This window comes from Psammomys obesus, unplaced genomic scaffold (genome assembly GCF_907164565.1).
Source record: "Psammomys obesus unplaced genomic scaffold, mPsaObe1.curated_primary_1811, whole genome shotgun sequence".
Taxonomy (NCBI): Eukaryota; Metazoa; Chordata; class Mammalia; order Rodentia; family Muridae; genus Psammomys; species Psammomys obesus.
In genome coordinates, this window is record NW_026587215.1 from 4,029,156 (window position 1) to 4,046,981 (window position 17,826).

General features: G+C 46.7%; 1 protein-coding gene across 1 annotated transcript in view; it reads left to right on the plus strand.

The window, feature by feature from the left end:
* The window catches only part of Mei1 (meiotic double-stranded break formation protein 1), a 54,644-nt gene that overhangs the window by 13,413 nt on the left and 23,405 nt on the right, over positions 1 to 17,826 (plus strand). Inside the window, exons 7-17 of the mRNA XM_055603124.1 lie at positions 1,514 to 1,644; positions 3,254 to 3,368; positions 4,296 to 4,412; positions 5,492 to 5,591; positions 5,700 to 5,834; positions 8,518 to 8,632; positions 10,085 to 10,176; positions 11,464 to 11,605; positions 12,291 to 12,402; positions 14,766 to 14,826; positions 16,627 to 16,724. Coding sequence (XP_055459099.1) covers positions 1,514 to 1,644; positions 3,254 to 3,368; positions 4,296 to 4,412; positions 5,492 to 5,591; positions 5,700 to 5,834; positions 8,518 to 8,632; positions 10,085 to 10,176; positions 11,464 to 11,605; positions 12,291 to 12,402; positions 14,766 to 14,826; positions 16,627 to 16,724 — 1,218 coding nt within the window. The remainder of the gene's footprint in view (positions 1 to 1,513; positions 1,645 to 3,253; positions 3,369 to 4,295; positions 4,413 to 5,491; positions 5,592 to 5,699; positions 5,835 to 8,517; positions 8,633 to 10,084; positions 10,177 to 11,463; positions 11,606 to 12,290; positions 12,403 to 14,765; positions 14,827 to 16,626; positions 16,725 to 17,826) is intronic.

A 17,826-nucleotide genomic window follows, 5' to 3' on the forward strand; every position in this document is an offset into this window, starting at 1 on the left:
CAGAGCGGGAGCTGTAGGGAGACACACAATCTATTGTGACGACAGCTTCTTCTCACAGTCCAGGCCAGTGGGTCTCAACCTTCCTAACGCTGCGACCCTTTAACATAGTTCCTCATGCTGTGGTGACCCCCTCAACCATAAACTTATTTCATTGCTACTTTATAACCGTGACTTTAGTACTGTTGTGAATCATAATGTAAATAATCTGATAAGCAGGATATCTGATATACCGACCCCTGTGGAAGGGCCGGTCAACCCCCAAAGGGGTCGCGACCCACAGGTTGAGAACTACTGGCATGTGCCAAGAACTCTGTTAGGAACAGTCCAGCCACTCAGGGAGTATTTGAGCTAGGCTGTGTCCTGGACTTCTGGGTTGCAAAGATGATCAGGCCCAACTCCTGTCTTGTAGGAACTCACGGGCTACGTGGAAGTCAGACCTGAACAGCTAGAGTGCAGTGTGGTATCTGATATAGAGATGCAAAGGGGATGAGGGCAGCAGAGGGCAAGAGGGACTTCTAAAGGAACGGATGCTTACACTGAGGCCTGAAGCACATGTGGAACTGGAGGCAGGGGAGGGTGAAAGCAGTAAAGGGGGCCAAAGCATCACGTATGAGGCAGCCCGAATGTTGGGTACCTTGTGATAGGGTGGAGTTAGAGAATGTTAGTATTAAGAGGTGCCTTAGGTTGAGATCCTGGTGAGCCCCAGAGCTGGCCTAGACAGAGAAGAGGGAAATCTCAGCTGATGGTGCATTAAATCCTATCTCTTCTCTAGAGACTTTCCTTCCCTTTCTTTTCAAATAGGCATTAAGGTTTTTTTTGGTTTTTTTTGTTTTTTCTTTTTTAGATGTATTTAATGTGTATGGGTGTTTTCCATGTACCACGCGCATGAAGTGCCCTACAGAGGTCAGAAGAGGGAGTCAGATCCCATTACAGATGGCTGTGAGCCATTATGTGGTTGCTGGGAATTGAACTCAGGACCTTCAGAAGAGTATCCAGTGCTCTTAATCTCTGAGCCATCCCTCCAGCCCATTGGATTCCCCTTGAATTGGAGTTACAAATGGCCCCTGTGGACGGTGTCACCCCTTAGTAGGTGGGCCTGGGCTGTATGAGAAAACAAGCAAGCTGAACAAGCCCTGAAAAGCTAGCCAGGAGGCAGCAATCCTAGGTGGCTGCTAGCTCTAGTTCTGCTTGAGTTTCTTCTTCAACGATGGACTCTGACATAGATGTATAAGGCAAACAAACCCTTCTTCCCCAAGAGGCTTCTGTTCAGTGTTTTACCACAGCAATAGGAAACTAGACCAGGGGACACTAATAAATTCCTGGACTTGTAGGCCTTCTAGTCAGTAGGTTCCCCTCAGGTCCTTGTGGGAAGAAGGTAGGTTGGTGAAAGCAAACTGAAGCCTAAGGATTCTAACCATACTTCATATCTACAGAGACCTGAAGAAGTCTCAGGGGGTGTCTTGGGAGGACTCTGATGCCCTTCTGACCTCACTCAACCACCTCTGCCTCCTAGGTTTGCTGAGGCAGCTGCTGAGGTATGATCTCTTTGTGTCCGTGATCATGGGCAAGTCTGTTCTGGTGGAGGCTGTGGAGAACGTTGAGCGGCCATCAAGAGAGATCTCACTGCCTTTGATGCTCAAAAAGGTAGTGGCGGACCAGGGTTTGTAGCTCATTTGTAGAGTGTGTGCCATCAGGAGTACAAAATTATGTGGGCCACGTGAGGCCCTGTCTCAAAACAACAATAGCAGTAAGAAAAAAAAATTAAAGAATAAAGCAAAACCAAAGCAGCGTCCCTCAAAAAAGAAAAAAAATTGATGGGAGAGACAATTTTGTTGTGGGAGGAGCTCTAAATTTAGAATTGTCTGGCCTGCATTCCTGCCTTGGCTTTGCCTCTTCATGTTATGAAAATCCCAATCATTTGATTTTTACCAATATAGACTCAGGAGCCAGATGCTGGGGTGAAAAATCTGCTAGCTCAGAGAGACAGAGAAAGCACCCAGCTGACCTTCCTACTCAGCTCATGTCTCAGAAGGAAAAAAGTTCTTTTTTTCCACACTGTCGCAAATACCTGGCAACTCAATGCCCCTCCTTTCTACTTCAAACTCGGTATCCCTCCTTCCTACTTCCTGTGTGTCTCTCTATCCATCCTCCAGACTTCCTGTCATTCTCTATGTTTTTTTTCTCCCATGCTCACTTCTTGTCAATCTGGTTGCTTGCTTCACCTCTTGACCTAGGGTTAACTTTATTTAATCCTGTTTACAGAAAGCTCTTGGATTAAAGGTGTGTGCTAGGGCTGAACCACACCACAAGTATTTGTTTACAGAAAACGGAAAGCTTTAGGATCAAAGATGGAGCCATACCACAGTTGGAAACAGGTTTTTACAGTTCACAGTCTCAGGGTTCACAGTGGGATCAAAAATCCTGCAACACTTCTCATCTGTGTGACCGGGAGTTTGATGATCTGCTGAGAGAACCCATCCGACTGGGTGCTTAGTTACAGGGCAATGACTTCTCACACTGGAAGGCTACAAAACAAAGTTTTGTAGGGAAAGGGCCCAGGTGAGGGCCAAGGGAAACCAGACATGGGTTTCTTGAGTCCTCTTGCAGTGAGGCACACAGGGTGTTACACCTCCTCTGAGAGTCCGCTGTGAAAACCAGTGGGAAACGTTGCCCACTGAGGAGGGTTTTTATGTCCTATAGAGTTGTGCCTGGAGCAGGGTGCTCATGAAGGTACCCTGTGCCTCCCACACATTAAGTTTCTATCCTGGAAGGAAGGGGCACTCAGCAAATACATTGTTTGTTGACATAGCTATGCTCATTGTTTCTGGCAGGAAGAGGGACCTGCCCTAAAATCCAGTTCTACCTAAACCTAGCCACAGTTGAGCTTTGCAGACAGGTTTTTCTGCAAAGTTTTTTTGCATTAACTCTTTTTGGCAGACCCAGAAAAGGAAGATCATGGTGGTAGAATTGTCTCTTATTGTGTCATGTGACTGTAGCAAAAGTCCAAGCCAGATTAAGAGCTTCAGTACTGAATCCCTGTTCTAGTGTCAGTGGTGAATTTCACATTGTGTTCTTCATTCTATTTTCCACCTGTGCTATTCAGAGACTCCTTTCCATAATTTATAGTTCCCCTTTTGCCTGCACTAAGAAGTATGGAATCTGTGCTGATTTGGGCTTCTGCCCTGAGACACGTAGGCTGGGTCCTTTGGTCTTCTCAGTAATGTGACTGGGATACACTCTGCTGTTTCTCCAGTTTCTGGTCTCCAGAGACGAGGTGCTGCAGGTGGCCAGCTCCTACTGTATAACGGCCGTACTGGTCCACTCCCCTCTGAAGCATGCCATTGCCTTCATTCACGCTGACATCCCAGGTACGGGAACCCTCTCGTTTTCTTCTTGGGGAACTCCAGAATTTTGACTAGAGCCTTGAGGCAGCCACCACTGCAGCGGGGGCAGCAGCAAATTGGTCAGTTACCTTTGATAACTCACACTGGAGGGAAAAATCAGTTGCTTGTAAAATCACGTGCTAACATCTGATGGACCTGATCAGTTTGTTGCTGGTATTTGTCATTAATTTGACCTTCAGGGAGTGGCAGAAGGACATGAGCCAAGAAGGGCAAATGTTTGTGTAGGAGCTTTGAGGAGCCCCGGGAAACGAGTCCTGTGATTACTGCAGAAGTCACACATTTTGGCTCCCATTTTGTTATTTTACTTTTTGTGGGTCAGGGTTTCAGACCCAGAGCCTTGCACATGCCAAGCAGGTATGGTGCTCTGTCAGCAGGCTGTATCTCCAGCACAGCATCTTATAGGTTAGAAAAATGATTATGCCTAGGGAAGACACAAACTTATGTGCATAGAGACAAGTACATGGAACTCACCAGACCCATGTGAATGTACGCACCGTTTCCATAGCCACACTCTCGAGGTGGGAGAATGTAGAATGTGCAGTTTTGAAGGGTTGTAAATGATTATTGAGGAGAATCACAGTTCAGAGAAGGGAAATGATGCTCCAAATCAACAAGGCTAGTCATTGGCTGAGAGGTGACGTGTGGCGAAGACTGATTCTCAGAGTCCTTAATTTCTGAATTGTGCTGACATCCATCTGCCTATCCTGAGAGTTTGAAAACCCGAAGTTCCATGCTCTGCCAGGTAGAAATGGCCTTCACTGTCACTTTCTGATGGAGAAGCGTGTTCGGCCAGAGGGAAGGAGAAAGCTGAGATGACTTCTAAGTGCTCATGTCAGTTTAAGGACCAGGAGCTCCGGCTGCCCTTCACTGTCTTCTCCTCTCTTCTCCTAGAGTTCCTCTTTGAGCATCTTTCATCTTCCAGTGAAATGCTTGTGTGGTCCTGCTACAACTGCCTGATTCTGCTGGCAGAGGAGCCGCTGTTCTTCTCCAAGTGTCACACAGTGTATGGTAGGTAGTTCACGGACGGACGGCAGTTTCCGGTTGGGGAGCAGCCGCAGAGGTGGTGGAGGGGCTGGCACCCACATTGGGAGCCAGAGCCAGACTCATTCCATGTAAATGTTGATTCTGTTGACTCCTCATCAAGGGAGGGGCTCAAGAGCTCCTAAACAGAAGTGAAAGGAGCAGGGGTGGGGGTGGGGGTGGGGTCTTCCTGGATGGAGAAGCACAGGCTGGACCTAATTCTTTGAGGAGGAAGGGGGTGGGCAAAGTGGGGAAGATGTGGCTTGCTCGGTAGGTGGTCACTAAGTCTCATGGGCTTGAGTTTGTGCTGGATGTAGGGGAAACAGAAAGACATGAGGACCTGCCCTTGAAAAATCTCACATCGGGTCCTCACCCCCTTCTGCTGGTGGTGACTGAACTTGTTCTGCCCAGTTTAAGAACCCCAAAAGACCAGGAATAAACAGACTCTGCTGGAAATACATGAGGTTCTTTTTATTGTAAATTACAAGCTGTAGCTTGGGCCCACACCCCCCACTGCCAAAGTGGTGAGAGCCGAGCGCCCCGTGCTCGGGTTAGTAGGGTGATTTAAAGATTCTGGTCCCTCCCAGCATGCCCAAGGCAGGGGTGATTCCTGCCTGGCAAGCATCTATTGGTCAAAATGCTACATTTTGAATCGATTGGCTATAGGAAGGTCCCCAAACCATTAATGACCTGGTGTCCCTCCCTAGGGGGATGGGCCAGTTTCCTAGCAACTGTATCTCTAATGGGTGGAGAAAGAATGCAGTAAGGCGGTTCTCCCCCTCAGGGTATTCCTGGACTTCTCCATCCACCTAGTTCAGGCCTTAAATAATAGCTGCTAATTTTTAATCTTTTGGTCTCTCAAACTCAGGGCTTTCCCGTGTTAGGCAAGCACGCTGCTACTGAGCGATAGCCATAACCTCTGTCTTACAGAATCAGTTCACCCTGTCCGGGTCATGATGAGAGGGTCCTATAGCTTGCAGGTTTAGAGTGTGTCACCTCCCCTGGGTGGTTAATGGAAGAACCACAGAGCACTGAGCCCTTGTCTGTGGCCTGTTATCCTGACGCAGGGATTGAGGCAGTGGTCAGGAGCCTACAGCGAGGCCTGCAGATGACCAACACAGAAGTGCAGAAGCAGGGCCTGCTGCTTTTCGCTGAAATTATGACTCGGTAAGCAAACAAGTAGGGGGGGGGGGTCTGGTAAAGGGGAGGCGAGCATTTGTTCCTGGTGGGACCAGAGATAAGTCATTCACTCGATTCTCATCTACCATTTCATAGGCAGCCAGAAGAGATCAGGCTGTTCACAAGCTCAGCCATGTGCCGGGATGCCAGCGTTGCCCTGCGGGAGGCCGTGAGCAGTCCCGTGTTAGATGTGGCCACTGAAGCACTGAGGGCCATTTCAGCTTTCCTGAGGTGAGAGGCTGTGGCATTCGGAACTGAATGTGCCTGCAGGCTGTAGATGACAGGGAGTTCCTAGGGATGCTTTTTGTAACACTGTTGTCAGTATTATTTGTTGTTATCATTGTTTTGTTGAGACAGGTTCTCATAGTGTAGCCTAGGCTGGCATAGAACTCACTGTGTAGCTTAGGTTGGCCTCAGACAATAATTTTCCCGTCTCTACTTTCTAAGCGGTAGGATTAGGTATGAGCCCCATACACCTGATTTCCTTCCTTCCTTCCTTCCTTCCTTCCTTCCTTCCTTCCTTCCTTCCTTCCTTCCTTCCTTCCTTCCTTCCTCTGTTTTTTTTTTTTGAGACAGATTTCTTTACATAGCCCTGCCTGTCCTGGAACTCACAATGTAGACCAGGCTGGTTTTGAACTCAAGAGATCCTCTTGGCTCTGCCTTCTGAGTGCTGGAATTAAATTGCTGGGATTAATGTCCAGCTTCTGTTTGTTTGTTTTTGAGGCAAGGTCTGGTGTAGTCCAGGCTGGCCTCAAAGTTGTTGTGTAGCAAATGATGGCCTTGAATTCCTTAGCATCCTGCCTCAGCCTTCTGACAGCTGGGATTATACAAGCCTGTGCCACCTGGCTCAGCTAATTTTGGTTTGCAAAGCACTATGTCCTGATTTTCATTCTCTTAGCAGCCCCCACATTCCCCTCCAAGCTCAGTCTTCTATTTTTCAAGGTTAGTTAGGCTGTAACTTTATTTTTACATTGTAAAGGTTGTTAGTATTTATAGTGATTCGACTTCAGCATGGTTCTAAAAATTGGAACAAAAAATTTACATTACAATAACTTGAGCCTATCTGTCTTTCTTTTTGTGGCTCCTGGATTTGAATCTCTAAATCTGGAGCTTGAATCCCAGGGTGGATGAGATGAGTAAACTCAACTGGTGCCAGAGGCATGGGTAGAGGAAAAGTGGTGGCAGGGCAAAGGCAGAGAAGCTTCCCACAGGACGTCTGTGCTGTAAGAGGCAGGAAGCAGCTTTGGAGCAGGTGGTGGCATTTGAGCTGTGCTACAAGGGATGAGGGAATGTAAATTGAGGAAAATGAAGGCGGGAAGCATTGGGGTTCCCCAGAGTTAGCAGGCTACAGGAAGAGGCCACACCAGAAAAGCGGTTTGGTCTGAATTGGGGAGGGAGTTGAGAGAGTCATTAGTGTGATTCTGAGGGATTGACATTATCCCCGGAATGATTACTGAAGTAGTCCCTCTGGGGGGGGAATTGTCCAGAAGCTCTCTGGGAAACACAACTAGAAGGGAAAATGAAAAAAGTGAGCTGCTACAAGACAAATAAATAAATAACAAACAACAAAGAGAGTGGGCCCAGAGCTTGATGATCCCTGTAGGGAAGACAGTTAAGAGGTCCAAGTCATATAGCAGGGGTTGCAAATTCAATAACTACCTTCTGCATTATAAGCGGGAATGGCGGCACTTACCTGGAGTCCTAGCACTTGGGCAGTGGAGACAGGAGGGGCAGGAGTTCAAGACCATGTTCAGCTACACAGGGAAAGCCTGAGGTCATCCCTGACTACTTAAAACACCGTCTCAAAACCAAACCAAACCAAACTACACCAAACCAAACCAAACCACAACAACAATAAACCCCAATCATCCAGACATGATGGTGCAATGCCTGTTAATCTCAGCGCTTGGGAGACTGAGACAAGAGGCTTTCCGTAAGAGTTTTGGGCTAGCCTGGGATACATAGCAAATTCTAAGCCAGCCCAGATTACAAAGTGAGACCCTGTTTCAAAAAGGTTGGGGTGGAGGACCAGGACTGGAGAGATGACTCAGTGGTTAAGAGCACTGGCTGCTCTTTCAGAGGTCCTGAGTTCAATTCCCAGTGCCCACATGGTAGCTCACAGCTGTCTATAACTCAAGTCCCTGGATGTGTGATGTCTTCTTCTGGCGCCCAAGGTTACCAGGCATCACATATAGCGCACATACAAAATGCAACCAAAACATTTGTATGTATAAAAATTAATAAAACTTTAAAAGGGGTGGAGATTTGGTCCTGTAGTGACATGGATGGGAGACTGAGGCAGGGAAGATAACACTGGGAAGATGATCAGAAACTAGAGCAATGCCAAGGAATGCCAAGAGTTGCCAGCAACCACCAATAAGCTAAGGCCAGGAAGGATTCTTCCTAAGATGCTTTGGATTTGTAGGTAAGTCCAGTTTTGTTTTTTTTTTTAACACTGGGACAAGCCATCGTCATCTACAAAGTTCAGAAATACACAACTAAATTACAAAGAATCTCATAATATCTTAAACATTTATGGTTGGCTTAATGTCAGCTTGTCAGAAATTAGAGTCACCTGACTAGGAAGCCTCACCTGAAGAACGGTCCTGACTGCCTTGATTGACATACGCAGCAAGACCCACCCTGATTATGGGTGACACCTTCTGGTAACAGTTCAGGGAAAAAAGAGTGTGTCAGAAGGAAGGCCATTTTTCTTTTGATTCGCCTGGCCTTCCCCCCTGCCACCCTCTTTGGCTTGCCTAATGTGATCCCTAGAATCACGTGATAGTCTCTGCTCTTAAGCTTCCTTCCGCAGGCGATTCCACTGGCGAGTACAGAGGGTAAGCGTGTACAGAAAGCACCTGCTTGGGGCCGTCTTACCTCTCTGAGCATCTTCTTGTCTCTGTGGATGCAGGAAGGATCATCAAAGCTCTCTGCCAGTGCAATACGGAGCGCTTCAGGCCTTGCTTGAAGCCATGCTGAGTCGATGTATGGAGTTTTCCCAGACGCCCATGAACAGGTGGTCCTTGGTCAGTGAACTGCAAGCATGCTTTTTCTGGAGCCCCTGCTCTAGGATTCTTTCTGTCTGTCTGTCTTTTTCTCTGTCCTGGCGTTGTAAGCATGCATCTCCATGCCTATCTTAATTTATTAGATTTTTTGGGTGGAGGCGGGGGAGCGTTCTGAGACAGGGTTTCTCTGTGTAGCCTTGGCTGTCCTGGACTTGCTTTGTAGACCACGCTGGCCTCAAACTCACAATGATCTGCCTGCCTCTGCCTCCCTGAGTGCTGGGATTAAAGACATGCACCACCAAACTCTGCTAATGTATTAGATTTTTGTTTGTTTATTTTGCAATACTGGGGATTGAACCTAGGCCTTGTATATGCTAAGCAAGCACTTTACCATTGAGTTGTACCTCCAGTTCTCCATTTTGTTTTCAGAAAAGCAATTTGTATGTTACCTTATCTTCCGTGCCGATTTATAGGCTTATGGGTAACCATCTCCATTTTGATGGATGAAGAAATTGAAGCCATAGGGGATTAAACAATTTTCTCTAAAGACCAAATTTTCAAAGAACGTTAGCAAGCAAGACTCATCCCTACAGTCCTTATAGTCAGGAGGCTGAGGCAGGAGGATTAAAGAGTTTGAAGCCAACCTTGGCTAAATGACTTAACTAGTATCTGAGTATGGTTAATTAAGTTTTTTTTATCTTCTGTTTTTGTTTATTTGTTTTTGTTTTTTGTGCTTCTGGGAATCAAACCCAGGGCTTCATGAGTAAAAGGCAAATATTCTCCACTAAGCCACATTCCTGGCCCAATGTCACAGGTGTGGTAAACATTCTCACAACATTTTTTAAGACCGGATGCTTTTTAGGGTCTTCTAAAGAATCTGACTTAATCAGCAGTTAAGATCATTGTGTTATTCCAGAGGTCCCGAATTCAATTCCCAGTACCCACATGGCGGCTCATAACCATCTATCCTGGGATCTGATGCCCTCTTCTGGCCTGCAGATAGAGCACTCAGATATAAAATAAATAAGTCTTTAAAGACATCTGACTGACGTGCGCTATGTTGTAACCGTTGGGTTTTAATGGTTCATAGACTTAAGTTCTCAGGAAAGACACCCTCAGTGTGAGTGTTACATTTTTCAGGATTGTACTTCCCAGATCTGCTGTATTTCCCATGCTCTCCTCAGGTTATGTGGCCTTGTTTTCTGAAGCAAAAACGTGGACATTGCAGCTACTTAGACAGCTTTCTGTATACAATAGACCAAGAGCCAGTCTTGAGGTCCATAGGGGCATGGGCTACAGTTATCCCCTCTGCTATTTTTAGATTTGTGAGGATGCACCCACGATCCCTTGGAAAGTTAGATGTGTGCAAAGGGCAGGCTGCACTGGGGAGAAACAGGCCCATGGCATGCAGGCCGAGGCTGACCCATGGAGTGGGTGTGTGCCTCATAAGCTTTTCTCTCCTCCTCACCCCAGGGCTATGCTTGCAGTAGAAACTCAGAGAAGGCCATTATTCGAAAGGGGAAGTTCCTCCTGAGCACCCTGGAGGGGTTTAGAAACGCCTGCAGGTACGGGGGTCTTCTGCAGCCTGAGGCTGGAGAGCAGGGACTGGCGGCTGGGCTGAGGCAAAGGGCAGAGCAGCACTTGGCTTCCTTGCTCCCCAGAATTGTGAAGGGACTTGGGCTGGAGTTGGGGTTGGGGTATGTGGAGGAAATTTGAGGATGGATAGCTAGGGATAGAAGAGTCCTGGATTCCCCACAAAGCATCCTGGTGATGCTTTTGCTACTGTATCATGAGGTTATTTTTTTTTAAAAAAACATCTTTTAAGAGCTATTTATTTTTATTTAATGTGTGTGTGTTTCTTGATTGTATGTATGTGTACCATGTACAGGCATTGACTATGGAAGCGAAAAGAGGGCATCAGTTTTCCTGGGACTGGAGTTACAGAAGGTTGACAGTCACCTTATGGGTACTGGGAAATTGAACCTGGGTCCTCCGGAAGAGTAGCCAGTGCTCTTAACCACTGAGCCCTTTTTCTAGTCTCCATGAACTTATGCCTTATTCATTTTTGTTCCTCCCTGAGACTTGCCTGACGTTGTCTCTCTTCTCTGAACACAATTCATATAAACAGATATGGTTTTTTATTTTGTTTTTCAAGACAAGGTTTCTCTGTGTAGCATTGGTTGTCCTGGAACTCATTCTGGCCAGGACTGGCCTGGAACTCACAAAGATCTGCCTTCCTCTGTCTCCCAAGTGCTGGGATTAAAGGTGTGTACCACCGCCGCCTGTCATAGAAGCTGATGTTTGTCATATCTGCTGTGTGCCAGATGTGACACTTGCCAGAGGGGACAGAAAGACAGTCAGAATGACTTCTGCCCACAAGGGGCTGACAGTCTCTGAGGGAAGGGGCACTCTTGTATGTATGTGAATTCTCTAAGTTATGTAGAACCCAAAGAAGGCATTATAGGCAGAGAGAGCAGCATTGGGAAGGGCAAAGAAGTATGCAATAGCAGATAGCAGGAGATGCTCAGGGGGAAAGAAACACAGAGACTATGGAAGAGTCATATGTGGTGGGGAAGCAGAGACTGAGATTGCTGTGTAGCCCTGCCTGTCCTGGAACTTGCTCTGTAGACCAAACTGGCCTCCACCTCTGAGATCCACCTGCCTCTGCTTTCTTGCTGGGAGCAAAGGCACACGTGACCACTGCCCAGCTCATTGAGGACTCTAGAACTTGGCCCCATCTGAGGGTGGAAATACTTGCCCTGAATTCTGAGCTCAGAGGGCTCATCTCAGGGTGAATCTTTTCTTATGGTGCATGCGTGTTACTTTAGTGAGCATGCATACCGATTTCTCAGGTTGGCTGTGGAATTCCAAGGTGAGGCTTCTACCCAGGAGAACCCCTTCACAGCTCCCAGTGCAGAGAAGGAAGACACCTTGGAGGCCTTCTCAGAATTTCTTCTCAGCGCCTGTGACTCCCAGTGTATCCCTATGATGATGGTAGGTTCTTTTCCGCAGGCAGCGGAAACCTTGGGGGCTACATGTCTAGCCTTTAGGACCTCCGTAATCTTATTCTTGCAGCCACCTTTACTTTGGTTGTGAAAAATAAAGTGTGTTTCATTATAAAACCAATAGATTCATCTGAAGGAAAAGTTGAAATCACTGTAACAGCAAAATAATAATAAACAGCTTATGAATGTTTATAATGTGATACTTGTCTTACAGTTACTGTGTAATTTTATCCTCCCTATGCCCCTGGGAGATGGGTACAAGGATTTCCCCTAAAATCTCTCTGGTGCCGCAGACTTTACACACACTAAGAGTCTGTTATTAAACTATACTCCTTAATTTTTAAAGGACGTTAGAAAGTAAGCACAACATCATGGGCATGGTGGCACTCAGGAGGCAGAGGCAGGTGGATGGCTGCGAATATTTTTTTAAAAGATTTATTTATTTATTATGTATAGAGCATTCTGCCAGCACGTGTGCCTGCCCACCAGAAGAGGGCACCAGATCTCACTATAGATGGTTGTGAGCCACCATGTGGTTGTTGGGAATTGAACTCAGGACCTCTGGAAGAGCAACCAGCACTCTTAACCACTTGGTAGAGTTATGACAGTTTTGCAGATGCCCTTTTTTTCTTCGGAGACTCAGCCCTTTGTACTCTCACTTGTGGTACTTTCAGAGGTACTCGGAGGAGGCCACAGATCCAAGCCTGATGGAAGTTTTCCTCTCCATCCTGCACAGCCTCTTTGTCATCGTTCCCCACATGAAGGTGAAGTTCTCCAGGAAGCTTGGTAGGTGGCAGGTCATGGTGGGTGTCTGCAGGGAGGTGAGTGGCTGTGGAGAGCGTGCGAGGAGATGTTGAGGAAATTCCTCTGTCCAGTGTGGGGCAGTAGGAAAGTCATGGGGCAATCAAAGCTCTTAGTCAGTTTTCCAATTTGCTGATACTTTCAGTGTTGTCTAGATGTTCAGGAGACTCTATTTAAATGTTTGGGGCACAATCCTTTCTCCATTACTTTCTTTTCTTTTTTTGAGATGGGGTTTCACTGTGTAACCCTGGCTGTCCTGGAATTCACTATAGACCAGGCTGGCCTTGAATTCACAGAGATCCACCTGCCTCTGCTTCCCAAGTGCTGGGATTACAGGTGTGTGCCATTACACCTGGCTCCCCCGAGACTGCAAATGAGATTTAGGGTTAGGGTCTCTTTTTGTATTTTCAGTCAAGATTTATTTTTTTAATTACATTAATAGAAATATATAAAAATGTTTTAACGGTCACAAAAAATAAATCTCATGGATGTGTGTGGGTGCGTCCATAGGGATGGGTAGGGTTATGTGAGTGTTAGCGTAGGTGCTTACAGAGGCCAGAAGAAGGGGTTGGGTCCCCTGGCGCTGGAAATAGGAACAGTTAGGTATCACCTGACATGGATGTTGGGAACTGAACTTGGGAGTCTTACTGCTTTTAACAAAATCTCAATCTGATTTTCCCAGCGAAAACTTAGGAGCCAGATGCTGGGGTGAAAGCCTGTAGCTCAGGAGGCAGAGAAAGCATCCAGCTGACCTTCCTTTTCAGCAGAGGAAAAGGAAACTTTCTCCTCCTCCACCACCACCACCCCAAACCCTCAAACTGAATGTCCCTCCCTTCTACTTCCTGTGCGTCTCTCTACGCCTCCTTCTGACTTCCTCTTACTCTCCATGGTTTTTTCTTGTGTTCACTCCCTTCAACTGGTGGTTGCTTCCTCGACCTCTTGACCTGTGGTTGATTTTATTTAATCCAGGGAGGAAGCTCTTGGACTAAAGGTGTGTGCTAGGGATGAGCCACACCGCAACCAGTAACAGTTTTTTCCCCAGTAAACAACACAACCTCAGGGTGCACAGGGTGATCAAATATCCTGCAGTAGATTCTCAGCAAGAACAGTGTATGCTTGCAACTGCTGAGTCATCTCTCCAGCCCCCAGATTTCTGATTTCTGAGCACCAAATGCCAGGGTGTTAGTCACTGTGAAACTGAAAAAGGTCTTAACGTACTTCCAGGTGCTGCCTAAGGGAGCAGACATGCTATGTATAGAAGCTACCATTCAGTGGTCCACTGAGGTTCCTTCCTGTTCCCTGGATTTATTTGTTTGTTTGGAGGGCATGTGTGTATGTGTGGCCATCAAAGGACAACTTGCATAAACCATCTCTCTATTTGTGGGTCCTGAGAATGGAACTCAGGTGGTCAGGCTTGATAGCAAGAGCCTTTACTCCCTGAGCTGTGTCACTGGCCGTCTAGCTTCTGATTATTATTATTATTTTTTGGCTTTCTCTAGTCCTCAATAAACTTAAGAGTTTATTTACATTCTTACTTTGCGAGGCACTGTGATATGCTTTGCATATGCTGATCAATTGAGAACTCATAGGAAGTACATATAATCCTCACTGAACTGATGGACAAACTGGTCAGAGAGATGACGCAACTTATGTCATTGTAGTGTAATTGGAATGCTTTCTTTCTTTTTTAAAGAGGTATTTTTGAGCTCTCTCTCTCTCTCTCTCTCTCTCTCTCTGTGTGTGTGTGTGTGTGTGTGTGTGTGCAGGTGTGTATTCATCATTGCAGACAGAGGCCAGAAGAGGGTATGGACTCTCTGGAGCTTGAGTTACAGGCAAATGTGAGCCACTTGACATGGGTGCTGGGAGCGAAACCCGAGCCTTAGAGCGGAGACTGGGAGAAGGCTTGCGGTGGAGCAGCCTGGGCCAGGGTCACTAGCTACGACAGAAGGTGTTGTCAGGTCTCTGCCCTGAGATCCAGTCTTCTCCACAGGGACGATTTTATAGAGATGGGGCAAAGACTACAACTGTCCTCTCCATAACTAGATTATTTTTCTACAGAAATGAGACAAAGGATAGCACCCTCCTGGTGCCTGTAGAATCGACCAGGCAATAGTAGAATGTAATTGGGAGAGGAGGGGTATCAGTGGTCACCCAGCTTTGACCCCAGTCAAACATCTCTTAGATGTTTTCAGTCTGTGAGGCACAGATAATCCGAGTCCCAGAAGGTAACTACTTCAAGCTACAGCTGAATTGGGCTCCACTGCTATAACACCAGCTGATGCTGGCACCCGGGAGTCTCTGCACCAAGCCTGGTTTAAGTGGCTCTGCTTTCTTCCTGCTTCTCCTAGCCGAGTCATCATTCATACGACTGACCCTGGAGCTGAAGGCCAGATTCTGCAGTGGCCAGAGGTATGAGGCAGAACCGAACAGCAGGGGGCCAGAAAACATTTCTTGACCTGACAAACAGAAGTGTCTGGTTGGTGTTTTAGTCGTGGGACCCTGGTGTATTGGAAACCATGTTGGCGTTGCCCAGCAACTGACACATGAGCTGGAGGTGCTTCTGTGAGTTCAGTTTCATCTGCCGTGGAAAGGCGATGTGTGAACGGGCAGCTGCTGCATCAAAGCCGGGAGGGCTCTGTCCTAGTTTCATTTCTGTGTCTGTGATAAAACACCCTGACAAAAATACCTTAGGGGAGAAAAGGGCTTGTTTCAGCTCACAATAGGGAAGTTACAGCAGGGCTTTCCAACAGTCAGGCACATCGAACCCACAGTCAAGAGAAGAGAAAACTGAATGTGTGTGCTTACTTTTTTTGTTTTGTTTTCAACACAGGGTTCATCTGTGTAGCCCTGGCTGTCCTAGACCAGGCTGGCCTTAAACTCATAGAGATCTGCCTAGCTCTGCCTCCCGAGTGTGGGGATTAAAGGTGTGTGCCTCACCCAGCTGCTTTCTTTATTCTTATACAGTTCAGGACCCCCTGCCTAAGAATGGTACCACCCACAGTTGGCTGACTTCCTATATCATTTAACTTAATTGACACAACCTTCAAAGATACACCCAAAGGCCAACTCAATATAGACAATCTGTCACTGAGATTCTTCCTAGGAAAGTCAAGGTTGTGTCAAGGTAATAATGAAAGCTAAACACAGGCTCTTGGAGATCATTTCTGTGATCTTATTTAAATGGAGAAACTGAAGCCCTCAGAGGTGAAAGGGCACAGTATTTATCAACCTGGAGTCCTTGCCAGTCCAGGAACTTCAAAGGACTGATTCTTGTTCATAGTGGATGTCACTGTTTCAGTGATTTGCGTTGCTGGTTTTCTGTAGCACCATCTGTACCTTCCCATCTGGGATTTGTCAATGTCCAGACCTTACAAAATGACCGGTGCCATGTGTGGCTCTCCTTCCATAGCTTTGAATAGAATGCCCACATTCAGGAATCTACCTTGGTTCAAAGTCAAAACTGTAATTCAATTTTTTCTTCTCCTCCTCTTCCTCCTTCTTCTACTCCTTCTCCTCCTCTCCCCCTTCCTCCTCTTTCTGTTCTTCCTTCTCCTCCTCCTTATTTTTTGCAAATGTTCTATCCCAGGCTAGATTTTGTGGCAATCTTCCGGCCTCAGCCTCCCGAGTGCTGGAATTACATTTATGTGCCACCATGCCTGACAGCTACTTAAGTTTGTACTGCTCCTTAGCCTTTTCTGTCTTTTCTTTTTTGTCTGTATGTTTTGATAGCCTTCCTTAATAGATTTTTTTTTTTGAGGAAATTTTTAGTTGTCCCATAGAGCCAAGTGCCTATTGCAAGTGTGGTTCCATATTTACTTTTAGATGTTTTTAACATTTTATTTCTTTTATGTGTATGTCTATGCCTACTTGTCTGTGTGCATGCAGTGCCCAAGGAGGTTGAAAGAGGGCATTGAAGCCCCTAGAACTGGAGTTACAGGTGGTTGTGTGCTGTCCATCATGGGTGCTGGGAACCGAACCTGGGTCCTTTACAAGATGAGCAGATGTCCTTAACCACTGAGCCATCTCTCCAGTTACCCTTCCCCACTGTTTACTTTTCATGGCCACCTTAGGGTCTCCTTTACTGTAGCTGCAATTAGACTTTCACTGGGCTCTGGTACAAGGCGGTGGTGTCTTAGCACATGGCAGGGTGAATACTGTCAGCCAAAGTTGTAATGCTCTGTCCCTTTTGTTCTCCCTTCTCCCTTTAAGTCACTCATCCCTAAATCAGGTGTGTTCCAGTTTTCTCTACTACATGTGCCTCAACCTCTTACTGGCTCCAGAGAAGACAGATTCACCCTCCCAAGAAGGTAGGATGAAGTGGCCCCCTGGCGAGTCCAGACGGTGTTCAAATATTATCCTGTCCTTGTGGGCTAGAGTTGGTATTAAGTGTATTTCTATCTTTTACCATGATGAAGATCCGTGAAACCCCCTACTCCCCTGTCTCTCTGGTCCATTCTCTTTCGCAAGCATTTCCATGACTCCCATCATGACCTGGGGCCTGATGCCTGCATTAGGCTGGTCAGTCTTGGCTGCATGTTACCCAGCAGTCTGCTGGTCTGGTATAACTTGCAGAGAGGACCACAGTGCCTCTGCTATGGTGGCCCGAGACTGTTGGCAGGCACAGCACATGACATGGCATTATGTTCCCTTGTCAGAGCAAAAGGAAGCCCCTCTCACCCGCGCTCCAGATCTCAAAGTGGCAGGAAGAGTGGTAAACTTGGCTCCATACTCGAAGCTTTATTATTTTTTTTTCCTGTATGCATCATAGGAGGGCTGTATGAGGTTTGAGGATATTCACCTCATTATCGTGTTCGTTATGGAGCACGGTGGTGGAAAGGGAGTTGAACTGGAGTTAGAATTGCTGACTGGGCTGTGCTGCCATGTTGTTTAGGACTTGGCCTTAGTAGCACAGACCTTTCCGTTGGCCTTCAACTTGGGTACCTGCTTCCAGTCTCTGGTTCTCCAACTGTCTCCACTCACTGCTGAAGCATCTGTCTGGGAAATTTTAGCATCTTAGTTCCTCTGGTCTTCAGCTGTGGTCCTCACACATCAGTCTGGGTAGCAGCCTTTGGTGAACTGTGGAAAGTAAGGGTAATGGGGTAAATTTTCCAAAAGGTTGAAAAGCTCTATGGTCCTTTCATTTTCTATCCCTCCACTATCCTTCTTTGTAAAAACTAAGATCTCTGGTCCCAGGAGAAAAATACAAGTGGTTTATGTTGTTTTGTTTTGATTTTTTGTTTTGAGACAGGATCTCACTATGCTGCCCAGGCTGTCCTTAAACTATCTGCCCTTCTACTCCAACCTCCTGAGTGCCATCCTGCTACATTGCCAGTATGTGTCTGACTGCCACCACAGCCTGCTAAAGTAGTTATTTGCCTTGCTAATAGTCAAGTTGTTTAAGCAGCATTT